This window comes from Leopardus geoffroyi, chromosome E1 (genome assembly GCF_018350155.1).
Source record: "Leopardus geoffroyi isolate Oge1 chromosome E1, O.geoffroyi_Oge1_pat1.0, whole genome shotgun sequence".
Classification (NCBI taxonomy): Eukaryota; Metazoa; Chordata; class Mammalia; order Carnivora; family Felidae; genus Leopardus; species Leopardus geoffroyi.
In genome coordinates this window covers 15,128,661-15,145,354 of record NC_059330.1, presented here as the reverse complement: position 1 = coordinate 15,145,354, position 16,694 = coordinate 15,128,661, and the positions used below count along the sequence as shown (strand labels likewise).

Genomic DNA, 16,694 nt, shown 5'->3' with positions numbered 1-16,694 from the left:
GAAACGATGCCCCAGACACAATGATGGACCCTAGGAAAAGCTGTCTGGCCCGCAGATTTTCCAAGGGTGGGGCAGGTAATGCCGGCCTGGGAGCTAGGAACGAGCTCAGGGGCATAGGGAGCACCCCGGAATGCCAGCTGCAACTTGACAAGGCTCTAGTTATGACAGGGAGAGGAATTAGTTGCAGATAAGCTTCAAATCTGTATCTACCAACACAGCCCCACTCCTCACCCCCAGGTCCATGTGTCTGTCTGGGCTGTTCATTATAAAATCACATATCCCTGAAATGTCCTAATAGTCACAGGATCTTTCAGTGGAGGGCTGAGAGCTGTTTAGCATGGCAGCCATCGTTATCAGTGGAGGGCAGGATGACGAACGAAGCGTGCTTCCTGACTCCACAGCGAGCTGCTGAGGCCCCGAGGACCCAAACTGGCTTTCACGTCTATGACATGCAAAGGGAGGGTATTCGGTACATACAGTGCAGAAGGGGGAGGGGTGGCTTTAGTCATCTGCGGTCATTCCTTTCACTGGGTCCTTTTGTCTCATCTGGAACAGAAAAAAACAGGAAAAACTGAAGGCTCTTACTGCTGATGGAACTCCAACACAAATACATTCCGCCTTCTCTTCAGTCCTGCCAATGAAGAGGGTGGAGCATTTTTTGTTCACAAAGCTAATCAGAAGAGAATTCTGCATACATACGGCCAAAGCCCTACCATGGATAGCTCCGTGTCACTGGTCCCACTGTCCAGGATTTCTGTTCCTCGCCCTGCATCCCAGTGCTGGGGTATAGCTCTTAAGCTCCTCTCTTTCTTCATTCATTCATTCAACAAATATCTATGAAGCAACTCCTTTGTGCTAGAAACTGCACAAAACTGCTTCAGGCCTGAGGATTCAACAGTGAACCAGGGAGAGACCAAGTCTCTCCTCCCGGTGCTTACATCCTGGGGCAAAGTGAGGGAGAACAAACCAATATGTCAGGTGGGGCCAAGGGCTGTTTGGATGGAGCATGACCCTGGAGAAGCGGGTTGTGGAAGGTCTCTGACAAGTGACATTAAGTAGAGACCGGCAGGAAGTGAGGTGGCAAGTCCTGTGGCTCCCTGGAGGGGGCAGGTGGAGGGAAGGGCAATTCCCTTTCCTGGGCTCTGCTGAGAGGCTCCGCGCCATCGGTCAGATGGGCAGAGCGTGGAACGAGAAGGCAGGGCTTGAAAGTGCAGGGGGGTGTAGATCTCAGCAGAAGTGTGAGGCTGCCGGAAAACAGGATGGGGTCTTCTCTGGAAGCCCTGAGTGGCCCCTGTCAGCTGCACCTTCCAAGTAGAAGTGGACACAACTTCTCGAGGGGAGACCGCGGAGGTGACCTCCCTCAAATCCTTTCCAACTCGCAAGTTCCACTCTATTTGCAGCATGCCTACCACACACGTGTATTTTAACTTCCCATCAGGTATTTCTTCACTATCCATGAGTTTTCTGCTCAACTCTCATTCTTTATTCATTCAACAAATTGTGAGCACCTCAGAGAATGGGCCTCTGGAGTCAAACTGCCTGGATTGTATTCTGGCGCCATCACCACATGTGACCCTGAACAAGTTAGCTCACTGCACTCTAAGCCTCAGTGTCTGTGATAATAAAACAAAGATAATAAAAGCGACTACGTCGTGGGGCTGTAGAAAATGAAGCAAAGGTATTCATGCAGAGTACTTAGTGCGGTAGAGTGCTGGCCCCGAGTATGCACTCAGTCCACCCCACCTGGGATCTCTGCAGCACCCTGCAGTAAAGGGGGGGGGGCGTGCCCACAAGCTCCGAGGAAACTGGACTTCTACGCTTCCTCCTCAGAGTTCTGTTTCGTTCGCTAAAACGTTAACACTGCCACGTCTGCAGAGATTCTACCTCAGAAGCAGCAGTTCTCCACTAGGAAATATTTTCAAAATACTCTTCCCGCCACATTTGGAATTCCTGTCCATTTTTCACACTCCCTGCTTTCCCCCAATTATTACACTCAGTGAATCCATGTGGAACCTGGACATGATTAAAAAAAAAAAAAAAAAAAAAAACCTCCTGGAGGTTCCGATATTCATTCCCTGTTGACAACTTTTACTGGAATTACATCAAATGTCTCAGCTTGGTCTTTTGGGCCAGAGTTTCCTACTTGAGCAAAAGAATTGCCCAGACTGCTTGTTGTAGATTCTTGGACCCAAGACCTGATAAGTCAGAACCTACAGGAGACAGACAATAAGTGAGTCATCAAATCAGTCAGTCTTACATGCCTCACTTACCATCCCCAGCAAAGATCCTCTGTGCCAAACAGGAAGATCCGTTTTCTGACACGAAGCCAGCATGTGCTTATTCCTACCTCCACCTGGGTGCCTATCCCCTGTCGATTTGCTCTAAACTCACTTTCACAAATGATGACTTTTGATTTTTATTGCTTCTGTAACTTCAGTTATCTATATCAATTAATGCCTGTTAATATATTACTTTATAGGAGTTTAACAAATTCAAGATTTTCCAACATGATAGAAATCTGTTAAGGATAAAGGCACTGTTTTAAAATTTTTTTTTAATGTTTATTTATTTTTGAGACAATGAAAGAGACAGAGTGCAAGCAGCGGAGGGGCAGACAGAGGGAGACACAGAATCTGAAGCAGGCTCCAGGCTCCGAGCTGTCAGCCCAGAGCCCAACGCGGGGCTCGAACTCACGAACTGTGAGATCATGACCTGAGCCGAAGTCAGATGCTTAACCGACTGAGCCACTCAGACGCCCCACTGTTATGTTTTTAAAAAGAGAAAAAGTTTACCTTGTAGTATTAGGCTGGAATTGGAAGTATTTGTGTGAACATACATGTAAGACAGATATGGAAATAACTACAGATGTGAAAGTTCCTCAGCTCTGTCCTATGAGAAGGCCTGGGAGCAGCAACAGCCCAGCAGTAACGAGCATACCCAGGACCCTTCACTGAAAGGAACCAGGGCTCCTTAGAGACATGGTCCCAAGGCTGTGTCACGGAAAGAAAAAGACAAACCCCTGATGCCTTGTGCTTTGAGTGGACAGAGGTAACCTGAGCAGTAAGTGGACAGAAAGACAGCTACAATGCAATGAAAGGACACCAAATCTGTGACATTCTGGCCTAAAATATATAAACTGGATCTAATCCTGCAGAATCATTGCATAAACCCAAACTGAAAGACATTTTACATGATGATTTCCCTATGGCTATAACCTTCAAAAATGTCAAGGTCACAGAAGTCCAGGAAAACTGAGGAATTGCATCAGAGTGAAAGAGACTAGAAGGGTACAGTGTGTGACACTGGGCTGTATCCGCTCGAAAGGACAGAAGTCTCTGGGGAGCCTGGGTGGCTCAGTCAGTTAAGCATCCGACTCTTCATTTTGGCTCAGGTCATGATCTCACAGTGTGTGAGATTGAGCACTGTGTTGGAATTCTCTCCCTCTCTGCCCCTCCACTGCGCTCTCTCTCTCTCTCTCTCTCTCTCTCTCTCAAGATAAATAAATAGGGGTGCCTGGGTAGCTCAGTCATTTAAATGTCCACCTTTTCATCTCAGCTGGGATCATGATCTTGCAGTTCCTGGGGCTGAGCCCTCTGTCGATGCAGAGCTGCTTGGGATTCTCTCTCTCCCCCTCTCTCTGCCCCTCCCCAGTGCTTTCTCTCTCTCTCTCAAAGAAAGAAATAAACTTAAAAAAAAAAAAAAAAAACTTAAAAGGAATGAGGTCTCTGTGTAAGGCGGCATACAAGAGTTCTTTGTGTTTTTCTTGTCATTTTCTCTAAGTTTGAAACTCTTTCAAACTAATTTTTAATTTAATTTTTTTTTTTTTAATTTTAGAGAGATCACATGCATGCAGGGAAGATGGGCAGGGGGAGAGAGAGAATCTTAAGCAGGCTCCACGCTCAGTGTGGGGAGGGCTCTATCCCATGACTCTGGGATCATGACCTGAGCCAAAATCAAGAGTCGGCCACTCAACCAACTGAGCCACCCAGGTGCCCGTCAAAATAAATAAAAAAAAAATAAAAAAAATAAAAAAAAATAAAAAAAAATAAAGTATAGCTGATGTACAATATTATGTTAGTTTCTGTGTACAACACAGTGATTCGACAATTAGATACATTAGGAAATGTTCACCATGTGAGTGTAGTCGCCATTGGTCACATACAAAATTATTCCACTACTATTGACTGTATTACCTGTGCTGTATTTTTCATCCTGTGACTTATTTTTTTTTTTAAGTTCGTTTAAGTGTGAGCAGGGGAGGGGCAGAGAGAGAGAGAGAGAGAGAGAGAATCCCAAGCAGGCTCTGCATTGTCAGCACAGAGCCCAACGTGAGGCTCAAACTCACAAATTATGAGATCATGACCCGAGCTGAAATCAAGAGTCAGACGCTTAACTGAATGAGCCACCCAGGCTCCCCGTGACCTACTTATTTTATAACTGTTTCACCCACCTCCCAATCCACCCTCCCCTCTGGGAACCACTAGTTTGTTCTCTATATTTGAGGCTCTGTTTCTCTTGTTTGTTCATTTGTTTTGTTTTTTAGATTCCACCTATCAGTGAGATTATATGGTATTTGTCTTTTTCTGTCTGACTTATTTCACTTAGTGTAATACCCTTTAGGGTCCATCCATGTTGTCACAATGCAAGATTTCATTCCCTTTTATGGCTGAGTCGTATGCCATCCATTTTATTTACACACACACACACCCCACATCTTCTTTATCCATTCATCTATTGATGGACACTTAGGTTGTTTCCGTATCTCAGCTCAAAATAATTTTTTTTTTTTTTTTTTTTTTTAGCGTTTATTTATTTTTGAGACAGAGAGAGACAAAGCATGAATGGGGGAGGGCCAGAGAGAGGGAGACACAGAATCTGAAACAGGCTCCAGGCTCTGAGCTGTCAGCACAGAGCCCGACGCGGGGCTTGAACTCACGGACCGCGAGATCATGACCTGGGCCGAAGTCGGCCGCCCAACCGACTGAGCCACCCAGGCGCCCCTCAAAATATATTTTTTTAAAAACACAAAGAATTCATTAACTGTTTGCTCACTAATGACCATTCACATAAATTTTCGATTTGAGAGAGGCTAAGATTTAGTACCAGGGGAGCAAAGCTCCTTGGGCCCCAACTAGATCCATGTATACCCTCAGAGTTTATTGCCTTGCTTTAATTTACTAAGCCAGGTCCTGTTTCCTATGGCTTAAGATGCAACTTCCTATCAGAGACCATGATAGCTTTCCTACTCTCAGAGACAAGGTCACCTCAGAGGGTGCCACTGAAATAAAAATGCATTATTTCATTCTTCTAATGAAATGCTCTAAGAATGCTTATTTCCTGTTTCTTGGGGCCCGTATAACACTGGGAGGTTTTATCTGATGTTTGTTCTTCCGATCAAGCTACCAAAGGCTGGCTACGTAGACGCATATAGTCCAGGAATATGAAAATAGAAACTCCAATCCTGGTTTGTTTGTTTTGTTTGAGAAAAAGAGAGATCGTGTGTGCACGCACACGTGCGCAAGCAAGGGAGAGGGGTGGAAGGAGAGAGAGAATCTTAAGCAGGTTCCACGCTGAGTGCAGAGCCTGATACAGGGCTCAGTCCCAAGACCCTGGGGTCGATCATGACCTGAACAGAGATCAGGAGTCGGATGCTCATCCGACTGAGCCATGTCAGTTGGACTAGGCATCCCCTGGTTTGTTTGTTTTTTAATTTTTATTTTAATGTTTATTTTTGACAGAGAGAGAGAGAGAGAGAGACAGAGCATGAGCGGGGGAGGGACAGAGAGAGAGGGAGACAGAATCCGAAGCAGGCTCCAGGCTCCGAGCTGTCAGCACAGATCCTGATGTGGGGCTCAAACTCATGGAGTGCAAGATCATGACCTGAGCTGACCCCTCCCGTTTGTTTTTTTAATATTTTTATTTATTTTTGAGAAAGAGAGAGAGACAGAGCATGAGCAGGGGAGGGGCAGAGAGAGAAGAAGACACAGAATCTGAAGCAGGCTCCAGGCTCTGAGCTGTCAGCACAGAGCCCGACGCGGGGGTCTAATTCACAGACCGTGAGATCATGACCTGAGCTGAAGTCGGACACCCAAACGACTGAGCCACCCAGGCGCCCCCCTTGGTTTGTTTTTAACAGTGATTTTCTCTAGGGAATAAGGCCAGGGATTGGAAGAAAGGAACTTTTATTCATCTATTTATTTTATTTATTTATTTGGACTTCAATTTTGTATTTTTCCATATTTATATATTTTTCAGATTTTATTTTTGGGGCCCCTGGGTGGCTCAGTCGGATAAGCCTCTGACTTCAGCTCAGGTCATGATCTCACAGTTCGTGGGTTCAAGCCCTGCGTTGGGCTCTGTGCTGACAGCTCAGAGCCTGGAGCCTGCTTCAGATTCTGTGTCTCCCTCTCTCTCTGCCCTTCTCCCACTCATGTTCTGTCTCTCTGTCTCTCAAAAATAAACAAACATCTAAAAAAAAAGATTTTATTTTTAATCTCTACACCGAACATGGGGCTCAAACTTACAACCATGAAATCAAGAGTCACATGCTCTACCAAATAAGCCAGGCAGGTGTCCCTATTTTGTATATCTTTTGAAAATTTTTACTATTAAGTATGAAATACTCCTTTGATTAAAAAAAAACAAACTAGTGAAAGTATCAATGTCAGTATCCTGGTTGTGATACTGTACTATAGTTTTGCAACACATTGCCGTTGGGAGAAATGGATCTCTTTGCATTCTTTTTTTTTTAAGTTTAATTATTTTAGAGAGAGGGAGAGAGAGCATGCATGAACGTGGCAGAGAGAGAAGGAGACAGAATCCTGAGTAGGCTCCGCTCTGTCAGCATAGAGCCGGAGGTGGGAATTGAACTCATAAACTGTGAGGTCACGATGTGAGCCAAAATTGAGTTGTACGCTTAACTGACTAAGCCACCCAGGCACCCCACTCTGTATTATTTCTTATAACTGCATGTGAATCTTTTTTTATTTAATTTTTTTAAATGTTTATTTATTTTTGAGAGACAGAATGTGAGCAGGGGAGGGGCAGAGAGAGAGAGAAAGACACAGAATCTGAAGAGGCTCCAGGCTCCAAGCTGTCAGCACAGAGCCCAATGCAGGGCTCGAACTCACAAGCTGTGAGATCATGACCTGAGCCGAAGCTGGACGCTTAACCGACTGAGCCATCCAGGCGCCCCTACATGTGAATCTTATAATCATTTCAAAATAAAAAGTTCAATAAGAAATAAAGCTAGTAAAAAAAAAAAAAAAAAAAAAATCAGTTTAAGACCCTGAAAAGCAACCAGAGACCCAAGCATTCCTCAAGGAACACAAACATGAGGCACATGCAAATTGTTTCTAGAACCTCTTTAGAAAGCCCTTTGCAGGGGTTCCTGGCTGACTCAATCAGAGGGGCGCGTGACTCTTGATCTCCAGGTCATGAGCTCAAGCTCCATGTTGGGTGCAGAGATTACTTAAATAAATAAAACTGAAAGGGAAATTAAATTAAAAAAAAAAAAAAAGAAAGCCCTTCAGAAAAGAAATTTGGTAATAAATAACAAGAGTCTTAAATTCTCTAATTCCATTGGTTGGAATTTTTTCTAAGGAAATAATCATAATCCAAATCCAAATAATTATCCAAAACACTGCATGCACAGAAATTTTCATCCCGGCATTACTGACAACAGTGAGAACCTGAGAACATGAAGGAAAACCCAATGCAGGGCAATGACCGATCACAGAGCAATGTGTATGCTGCCGTCAGAACCTTGTGTGTGAAGAAACTCTTGGTGGAAAATGTTAACATTTGTTATAATGTTACATATTTGTTATAATGTTCAGAGAAAAAAGTAGGCTATCCATTTGGCATATGTCCTATGATCATAACTAAGTAAAAGTGTGTAGAAAGGGGCACCTGGGTGGCTCAGTCGGTTAAGCATCCAACTTTGGCCTAGGTCATGATCTCACGGTTCTCGTGAGTTCAAGCCCCGTATCGGGCTCTGTGCTGACAGCTCAGAGCCTGGGGCCTGCTTCAGATTCTGTGTCTCCCTCTCTCTCTGCCCCTCTCCTCTGTTCGTGCTCTGTATCTCTCTCTCAAAAATGAACATTAAAATTTTTTTTAAAAAAGTGTGTAGAAAGACTTCACATGTTTTGGAGGTTATCTTTAAGTAGAGTACAAGTGATTTTTTTTTCTTTCTACTTTTCACTATTTTCCAAAAAAATGTTTCATGTTTATATATTACCCTAATATTGAAAAATGAGACTGTATTTGAAAAGAAAAGAAAGAGGCGCCTGCCTGGGTAGCTCAGTTGGTTAAGCCTCCAACCTTGGCTCAGGTCACATGATCCCACAGTTCGTGAGTTCGAGCCCCGCATCAGGGTCTGTGCTGACAGCTTGGAGCCTGGAGCCTGCTTGGGATTCTGCGTCTCCCTCTCTCTCTGCCCCTCCCCTGCCCACACTCTGCCTCTTGCTCTCTCTCAAAAATAAACAGACATTAATAAGTGAATGACTGATGAACAAATAAATAAATAAAAAGAACGTAAATAAATCTACTTCCATATTTCAAGATGTTCCAAAGTTCCAGGCGGTCTGCCCTGGGGTCACTCACTGTTGGGCAGATGAGAGGGAATTAAGAGTCCACGGGCCAACATGGTTCTCCACCTGCAGGGATCCCGCAGCCTCAAGAGCCCGAGCTAGCGCTGCCCTGTGCCAATGCTACTGGAATCTCACGCCCCACTGTCCCGCGGCCCAGCAGGTAAGCTAGGCTCTGAATGGTTTCTGTTGATCAGCTTAACCCTCTACACTTCTGTCTACCATAATCACAAACTGGAAACTTTGGGGTATAGTAGGCATTTCACTGCACAGGGACACTTATATAGTCTCAGGGGAACCAGTTCAGAGTTTAAGACTTAAAAATCTAAAAATGATGGTAAACCAGCAATCATCTGCCAGAAAGCCAAAGGATGGAGCAAGGGACCTCGGCATCAAGAGTCAGGAGACGAGACAGGGAAAGGCACATTCACAGGTAAGCACAGGGACAGGGGGACTGACTGCAAGGAGGTTCAGAGACAGCCCCCAAAGTGGACCTGCGGAGCAAGAGGGTCATGCGGCCTCTCGGCTCCATCACGAAGGGATGGGCGATGGAGGGACCAGAGGAATCATGGAGCCCACAGGGACTTAGCAGGAACCCCCACAAAGGAAGGCTGGGAAAGAAAATGCTACAGAATCTTACTCATGCACTCTGACACAACAGTATCTTTGCTGTTTTTCAGCAAATGTTCTAGAGTCCAGCACAACAGGAAACAAGTTTTCTTAAAAGTTTTAAAATGAGTTCCCTTCTCCCAGGTGCATTATCTACAGAGTTATTGGCCAAAGGCCCAGGCGGCACTTGTATACTGAACTAGAAGGTATCCTCAACTTCTTTGAGCCTCAGTTGTTCTACCTATAAGATGAAAATACTATGGCACAGGATGACATGAGGATTTGGTAACGCAATTCACGGAAAATGCTGACCACACACACCTGGCGTACAGTAAGACCTCAATAAAATATTAGCTATTAGTAATGAAAATATTTTTTATTACCACCACGTTCAAGAGATAGTGAGTTCCCCACTGTAGGGAGCAATCAAGCACAGGCTGGTGGGGAAGGTGCAGAGAGGACTCAAGCGTTGGACATGCAATTGGACTAAGTGAGCTTTAAGGAGCTTTCTTTCAGTTTCAAGATTATGAGTCTCTTTTTTTAAAAAAAAATTTTTTTTCTTAGTGTTTTTATTTATTTTTGAGACAGAGAGAGACAGAGCATGAGCAGGGAAGGGGCAGAGAGAGAGGGAGACACAGAATCGGAAGCAGGCTCCAGGTTCTGAGCCATCAGCACAGAGCCCGATGCGGGGCTCGAACTCACAGACGGTGAGATCATGACCTGAGCCGAAGTCGGGACGCTCAACCGACTGAGCCACCCAGGCACCCCTCAAGACTATGAGTCTCTTAAGAGAGCAAGAGCAAGGGAGAGGGAGAAAAAGAGAGGGAAGAAGGGAGGGAAAGAGGAAAGGAGGGAGGAAGACAGACAGACACTGCTCTCCTACAGGCACACATATCCTGACATGTTTCTTTTTAGGGCAAAGGACTGATCTCTTGATCCCTTGTTTCTCAAACCCTTGAACCTCACCCAAGAATTGTAAGTCCACCCTCCCATTGGGACCAGAGTTACAGTAGTGGTGACTGTGGCCTTATAGTGACCCCTCATAATTCACCGAGAAAATCCACCCACGTTAGACTGCTATGCATTATTCAGAGAGCAAGGGTCATAATTCCTCTTGCAAATTTACAGTTAACCATGGCAGGTTAGTAAACATGCATCTATCACTATTCCTCCCTCAAACCCCACTACGATGACAGTAAACGAATAAGCAAAAGATATAAAACCATGAAGACAACAAAAACACAGGCGCCAACAGCAGAGAAGAGATGGCAACACCATTCTGGAAGATGAAACATGGATGGACGAGTAGTGACTAATTCGCAGAGCAGCAGGACTGGCACTAAGTACCTGTGAGGAGGGGAGCTGAGGAGGAACAGACCCACTTGTGCTGCAGGTTCTCCAGAGGCTCAGGAACCAGAAGCACCAGGTACCTTAGAGGGTGGGTGTGCAGCCAGGGTTGAAAAAGGGTGACTTGTTTGAAAGTGAGAATAAAAAAAACCCAGTTTGGCCCTGGTATTCCCTCCCTGAGTTCTCACATCCAAGCAATCACCCCCCTTCCTGTCACATCATAGCAGTGGTGAAGGGCTCAGAGAGTGCACGGGGGGCGGGGGGGACCCTTAACCAGGGGGTTAAGTTCAAGCAATCCCATGGCATGCTCACTCTTAGATGTGATTGAATGGCCAAGGACCGCTAGTCATTTAAGGAAAGCCACTAAGGTAAATCACGGAGTCCAACGGGAGAAGGGTGCTCAGGGGAAACAAAGAACACACGAGGGGCAGAGAAACCTCAAAAACCAAACACAAAAACAAAAAGCCAAAGCCTCAGAAAAGGAAGATAACACACAGAGAAAAACAGAAAAAGTACTGAAGAAAAAGAACACGGTGCAAGAAATGCTTGAAAATGTTTTTAAAATCAACAGATGAGAGAGAAGCAAACATTGGAAAATATCTTCAGAAGGCAGATAAAAAAGGAGAGAAAACATAAGAAAATGAGGTCACTTCATTAAGTCTGATTTCTGACTCCTAATAAAAATTCCAGAAAAAAGAATAAAGGAAACAGAGGGGAAAAAATTATGAAATAGATATACAAACACATTTTCCAGAACTGAGGAGATCTTGAGATCAGAGTGTCTGTTGAGGGGGGAGCAAAATCGGTGAGGATGAACTGACATTACCTACGTTACTACACGGCACACGCCACACGACCAGACCAATCGTCCATGTAAAGATTCAAAAACAAAACTTAATGACACAGATACATAAAACTAAGCTAACTAAAGGAAGGGAGGCAATTACTAACTTCTTATCTTTTTTTTCCCCAGGTGTTTATTTAAATTCCAGTTCGTTAACATACTAGTTTCAAACTGTATTATTAAAAAACAAAAAATTTTCCAAGAAAGGAACGGAAATCAGCAGAAGACTAAAGTGCTCAGATGGGGAAATGAACAAAAAAGTTGTAATAATACAAACAGAATAATGAATTAACCCAAAATTCTGATAATGGAAGAGGGAGAAGAGAGTGAGTGATGGGTGGAGTACAGGAACTAAATCATAGGAAAAGTCGACCATTAATATCTAAAGTTGAGAAATTGAGAATTAAGCACCTAAGCATATTATTTGGAAATACTGGAGGTCATTAACAAAAGAAACACCCCGAAGAACTGCAAGGGGCTGCTTCTTGGGGGCAGGACTCCAAGGGCAGGGCAGAGGAGGACAGCTTCTTCCTCATAAGCCGGGGACGCCATCTGAGTTTGAAAACTATAAAAATGCTTTTGGAGGTGATGTTTTTGTTCACGCAAAAACTGTGGTGATGGTTTCACAGATGTATACTTATCTGAAACTCATCAAGATATATATATTAAATATGTGCAGCTTTCTGTGTGCCAATCATACCCCAATAAGTTTTTTTAAAATAAATATAACTATAAAAATAAAACTTTGATAAAAATATTTTTAGAAGGAGGGAAAAAAAGAGAAAAAAGACAAGTATGCCAGAGGTACAGTTGCTGATGAGGTCAAAAGATGTCCCACAACGACACAGACTTGGTTTTCCCTTTTTCTTCTACTACAAACTGTTTAAAATTCCAGTTCTAAAACGGGTTTCCTGAATTTGCAGTTAGCCTGGAGGACAGCGGTCTTCTAAGGTTTTGGCACAATTCTCCACAGAATGGAGAAACACACAGAGAGAGGTGGGGATTAAAAAAAAGAACTCCCCAATGGTGAGGACTCTCAAACTTTGAATCTCAGAGTCAGATCCAGGAGCTCCTCTGGAGAGTTCCTCCAGCTCCAAGAACTCAAATTCTGCCCAAAGAGTGAAAGGCTGTCCGCAAACGCCTCCATGAGCCCCGGTATACCTTGTCAGGCAGTGGGTGACGGAAGCTCCAGGCTGAACCCTGAAGTCACCACGCTCCTTTGTTTGGTAATTTTTTTCCCTTCTTTTGTCAGGACGAGGGTGACCAAAACACTCCGGCCTCTCTCTCATATAGTCCCGGAGGTTAAAAATCTACCATTTCCTTGAAGATCCTTAGCAGAAGAATCAGGAATTGTGTCAAAAATCCTGCCACTTCCCTGCTAAATGCAGCTGGATGAATAACCAGAACATCTGCTTTCAACAGGAACTAGGGAAGGAAGAACGCCTGGGCCCAGTCTGCACCCAAGACCAGCTCAGTGGAGCGGGAGCACCATGGGCACCCAGGCCTGGGTCTCGCCAGAGACACTACCGGGGAGCTGGGCGAAGCTGGGCAAAGCAATGTCTGCCCGACATCTGGCTCCACGCCAACCCACCCAGGGCAAGGAGGGAGAAATGGACGGCAGTTATGAAACAGAGCTTCCTGCCTTATTTTTAGCCCCGAGAGGGCAGGACGGCCCCAAATGGCATCTAAGGGAGGAAAAGCAGCCAAGTGATCTGGAGCTATGGCTCTCACCCTGCCCGTATCACCCTGCCCGTATCACGAGCTGGACTCTCGGAGCCTCGTCTGAGGGTGGCAACAACAGTGGCGTCTCCTCACCGGTATCATGAGGATCTCAGGAGATGGCGTATTTAAGAGCCCTTGGAACGGTGCCTCACACACAGTCAGTGTTTGAATGTTGTTTACTGACCATCTCCTCAGAGCGAGCCTCGCAGAGAAGCATCCCCAAATGAGGCGGCACGAGTGGTAGGCCTCCGGCTCCTTGGATCCACGCCAAGCCCCCGCTTCCCCCAAAAGAGCCAAGGCTCCAAACTCTAAATATAGCTCAAGACCACCCTCTTCAGTAGTTAGCTGTGTGTGTGCGCTGCTGCCGTCCTCCGTGGGGGATGTGCATGGTACTCACGGATCCGACCAGCCTGCCTTCTCCCAGGGGCCCCCTCGAGGTCGCAGCCCAGCACGGCTCCCCCCACCCCTCCAGTTCCAAAGAACCACGGCAGCAAGCGCTCACTTGGCATGCAGCACACGCTGCCATATTCGTCTCTCCGAGTACGCCAAGGCCTCAGCTCGCTGTCTCTCCTTCCATGCCACCTGGCACCAGACCTTACTCACGTGGACACTGACGCGTTCCTAGAGCCGCAGGCGGTGCCCTTGTGAACTGCCCCGCATGACAGTCTCCTTCGGGGATCGACTGGGTGGAGAGCCCAGTCTCTTCCAGGCACCCACTTACCTCATCCAGCTGTCTCTTCGTCTCTTCTTCCATCCTTCGGATGTCGTCCATGGTCAGGTCAACCCACTTATCGAGCCAACAGAACAGCTGCCTGTGGAAGTTTGTAAACAGACGCCTTTCTTGCTACAGAGAGGAGGGAACCTAGTTAGAAGTTAGAACCAGAAGGCAGAGGCCACTGCTGCAGCTCCCCTCCCACGATCTCCGTGTCAACAACCCCACTTTCCGGGGGTGGGCGGGGAAGAGTGGTGCCCGGCTGGCTTACATGGGTGAGCCCTTGGGTCCCAAAAGTCAGTGATTTTTGCCCTCACATGACAACAGGTAACGTCTCAGGTAGGAGGGAGCCCCCCCACAGCCTAGGCCCTGTGTCCAAAATGCTGGCAAGACAGGCAGTGCATGTGCTCACAGTTCGGCCAAGGCCCCCCCAAAAACTGTGCCAAGTTTCCCTTCTTGTCTCTGGAGCCTAAGGCCAGGTTAAAACCGGCCAGCAGCTATGAAATGTGGCCCAGGAGCGAGGCTCTAACACATCAGAGAAAAAGCTATAAAAATGCCTTAGGTCTGTCCAGTTCAGGAATTGAGGGTGCTGGAGAATTTAGCTCATGCGGCCTCTTGCCTTTCGGCTTCAAGCAAAGAGAAAGACTGAGTTTTATTTGAAGCTCAGTCACAGAAAACCCCTTCCTGTTTCCTTTTTGTTGCTTCAGTTTCCTTCCCTGTAACATGTGGTGCTCCTGGACAGACAGCATTCAACTGTAAGACAGTTAAGTGAAAGGGGAAGTGGGGTCTGGGAAATCAAACCGAAATATTCTGATGTCACCCACCTGAGGATAAAAGTCACTTATCTTGTTGGGCAACCCCCCCCCCCTCCCCTCCACGGGAAAGGCCTTACCCTGGTCACTTACCTTATGTATAAAGTTTTCCACTTTGTTCTGCAGGCCCCACCACTTAAACTTGACAGTGACCAGTTTGTATGCACACATGTATGGGCAGTCTTTCTGATTTACAAGTTCTTGCTGTATTAGAAACACACATATAGGCAGGCAGGTAACTAAGAGGGCAGACCTCTGGCTCTCCCTCGGCCCACCCTAGCCATTCCCCTCCTCAATGGCAGAGGTCTGCCCATGCTGTGCCCTGCCCCCTGGTGGTGAGGATGTGAACTGCACCTTCCAATTGGGTCCCAAGGGTCCTCGGCCTGTTTTGATAGACTTAAATTTTGCTGGGTCTTCCTCTGCCTTGTAATCCTGAGAGAAGTGGTAGAATTGGAGTTGGGGTCGGAAGGGAGAGAAGGAGGGAAGGCGGGAGGGGGAGAGACACAGAGATTAGGTTTTTCCATCAGAATACACTTCATACCAGTTGAAGCTGCTGGTGTATAGAAAACATGGGAAATTTTTATAAACAAGATATAGAACCGTTTACATTTGCCTCTGAGGAGAGCTCTGTGTGATTTTCTCTGTCACAGTTTGTTTTCAGTTTTATGCGTATGAAAGTGTCAAGTCAAGTACTATCTGAGCAGGCACATATTTCCAGATTAAGACAGATGTTCAACCTGGGATAAGCATCCGAATGGAAAGCTTCTTCAAAATACAGATTTTTGGGCTGCTGCACCTAAAACCCAGCAAATAAGAATATTTGCAGGTAAGGGCAAATTTTCTTTTTTTTTGTTTTAAGCCTCCGCAGGTGATTCTAAAACCTGGCCATAGATGAGAACTGCTTGTCGAACCTGAAATCTCATCCAATCTCCTGCTGGTTCTGTTGTTTTTAACTGACTTGTTTTAATAAAATCATTACTGGAAACGTTCATTGTATGGCACCTGTCCTCTTGTATACCATTGTTAGTCTCACTTAACTTATTTATAATGCGGTCAATGCTGTGTGTGAATTAACCATAACAGAAGTTTAATCTGTGGCTATTCTTCTGCACTAATATGGGCTTAAGAAAAGCAAACTCACTCTAAGAGCTACTTAACGAAAATACCGAAGAAAACAAATCACACGCATACACACGAGTCATAAAGTATTTCCCAAAATGAAAATTATGTGTGCTTTAAAAAAAAAAAAAGATCAACCTTTTGTGTCAACTATACTTAAATAAAAACAAATAAATTAATTATTCATATCTTCCCCACCTCTGCTTATCTCCATGCACACAAAACCACCAGAGTTGACAAAATCCTCAGAGAGCCATAGTCTTTGTTAGCATTTCTGTTGGGAGAAATATCTGGGTATGCTCAGTTTGAGAAAATCCATGAAGCTACACACTTAGGATATATAAACTTTGCTGTATGCTATACTTCAATAAAAAGCTTTTTGAAAAAGCCACTAACTTTTGAGGGTGGAAGTGAGGCTATCACACAAGGAAGCATAGGATGGTTTTCCTGTCTTTTTGGAGACATACAGATCAAAATATCGAAGCACAGAGAGCGACTCCAAGAAAGAGGTGTCATACCCCTGGGATATGGAGAGCAAACACTTACTTCCCACCAATGGGCAGAGAGCCAAATTCCTCTGCCCTGATCCCAATATCCCCCGTCAAATAGGAAAAGTAGTGAATGAGGAAGAAACTAAACTTTCCTTCCCTAAACAAATACTTCCTGGGAGCACAGCACTGAGCAGGACACACCTGGTCCCGGCTCTCTCCAAGTTCATGGTCTAGTAGTGACTGTCCTTTTCTGGGCATGTGCTGCCATGTGTGTTACTCTGACAAGCCACCACCAACTTCTTGGGGGGAGGGCATCTGTCTTTTCATTTTTCTGCTGGAATCCATAGAACACAGTCTTCCAAACACAACAGGCAGGCAATAAGTGTTTTTTTAATTACTGGGTTGGAAACATTAATTTGAAAACTAGTTTCAGGCTAAGTGTCATTTCAG

General features: G+C 45.3%; 1 protein-coding gene across 1 annotated transcript in view; it reads right to left on the bottom strand.

Moving 5' to 3' along the window:
• The window catches only part of PITPNA (phosphatidylinositol transfer protein alpha), a 40,507-nt gene that overhangs the window by 3,186 nt on the left and 20,627 nt on the right, over positions 1-16,694 (bottom strand). Inside the window, exons 8-11 of the mRNA XM_045490478.1 lie at positions 14,989-15,066; positions 14,728-14,838; positions 13,832-13,954; positions 478-546 (exon numbers count right to left, since the gene is read on the bottom strand). Of these exons, the coding sequence (XP_045346434.1) occupies positions 502-546; positions 13,832-13,954; positions 14,728-14,838; positions 14,989-15,066 (357 nt within the window). The 3' untranslated portion in view covers positions 478-501. The remainder of the gene's footprint in view (positions 1-477; positions 547-13,831; positions 13,955-14,727; positions 14,839-14,988; positions 15,067-16,694) is intronic.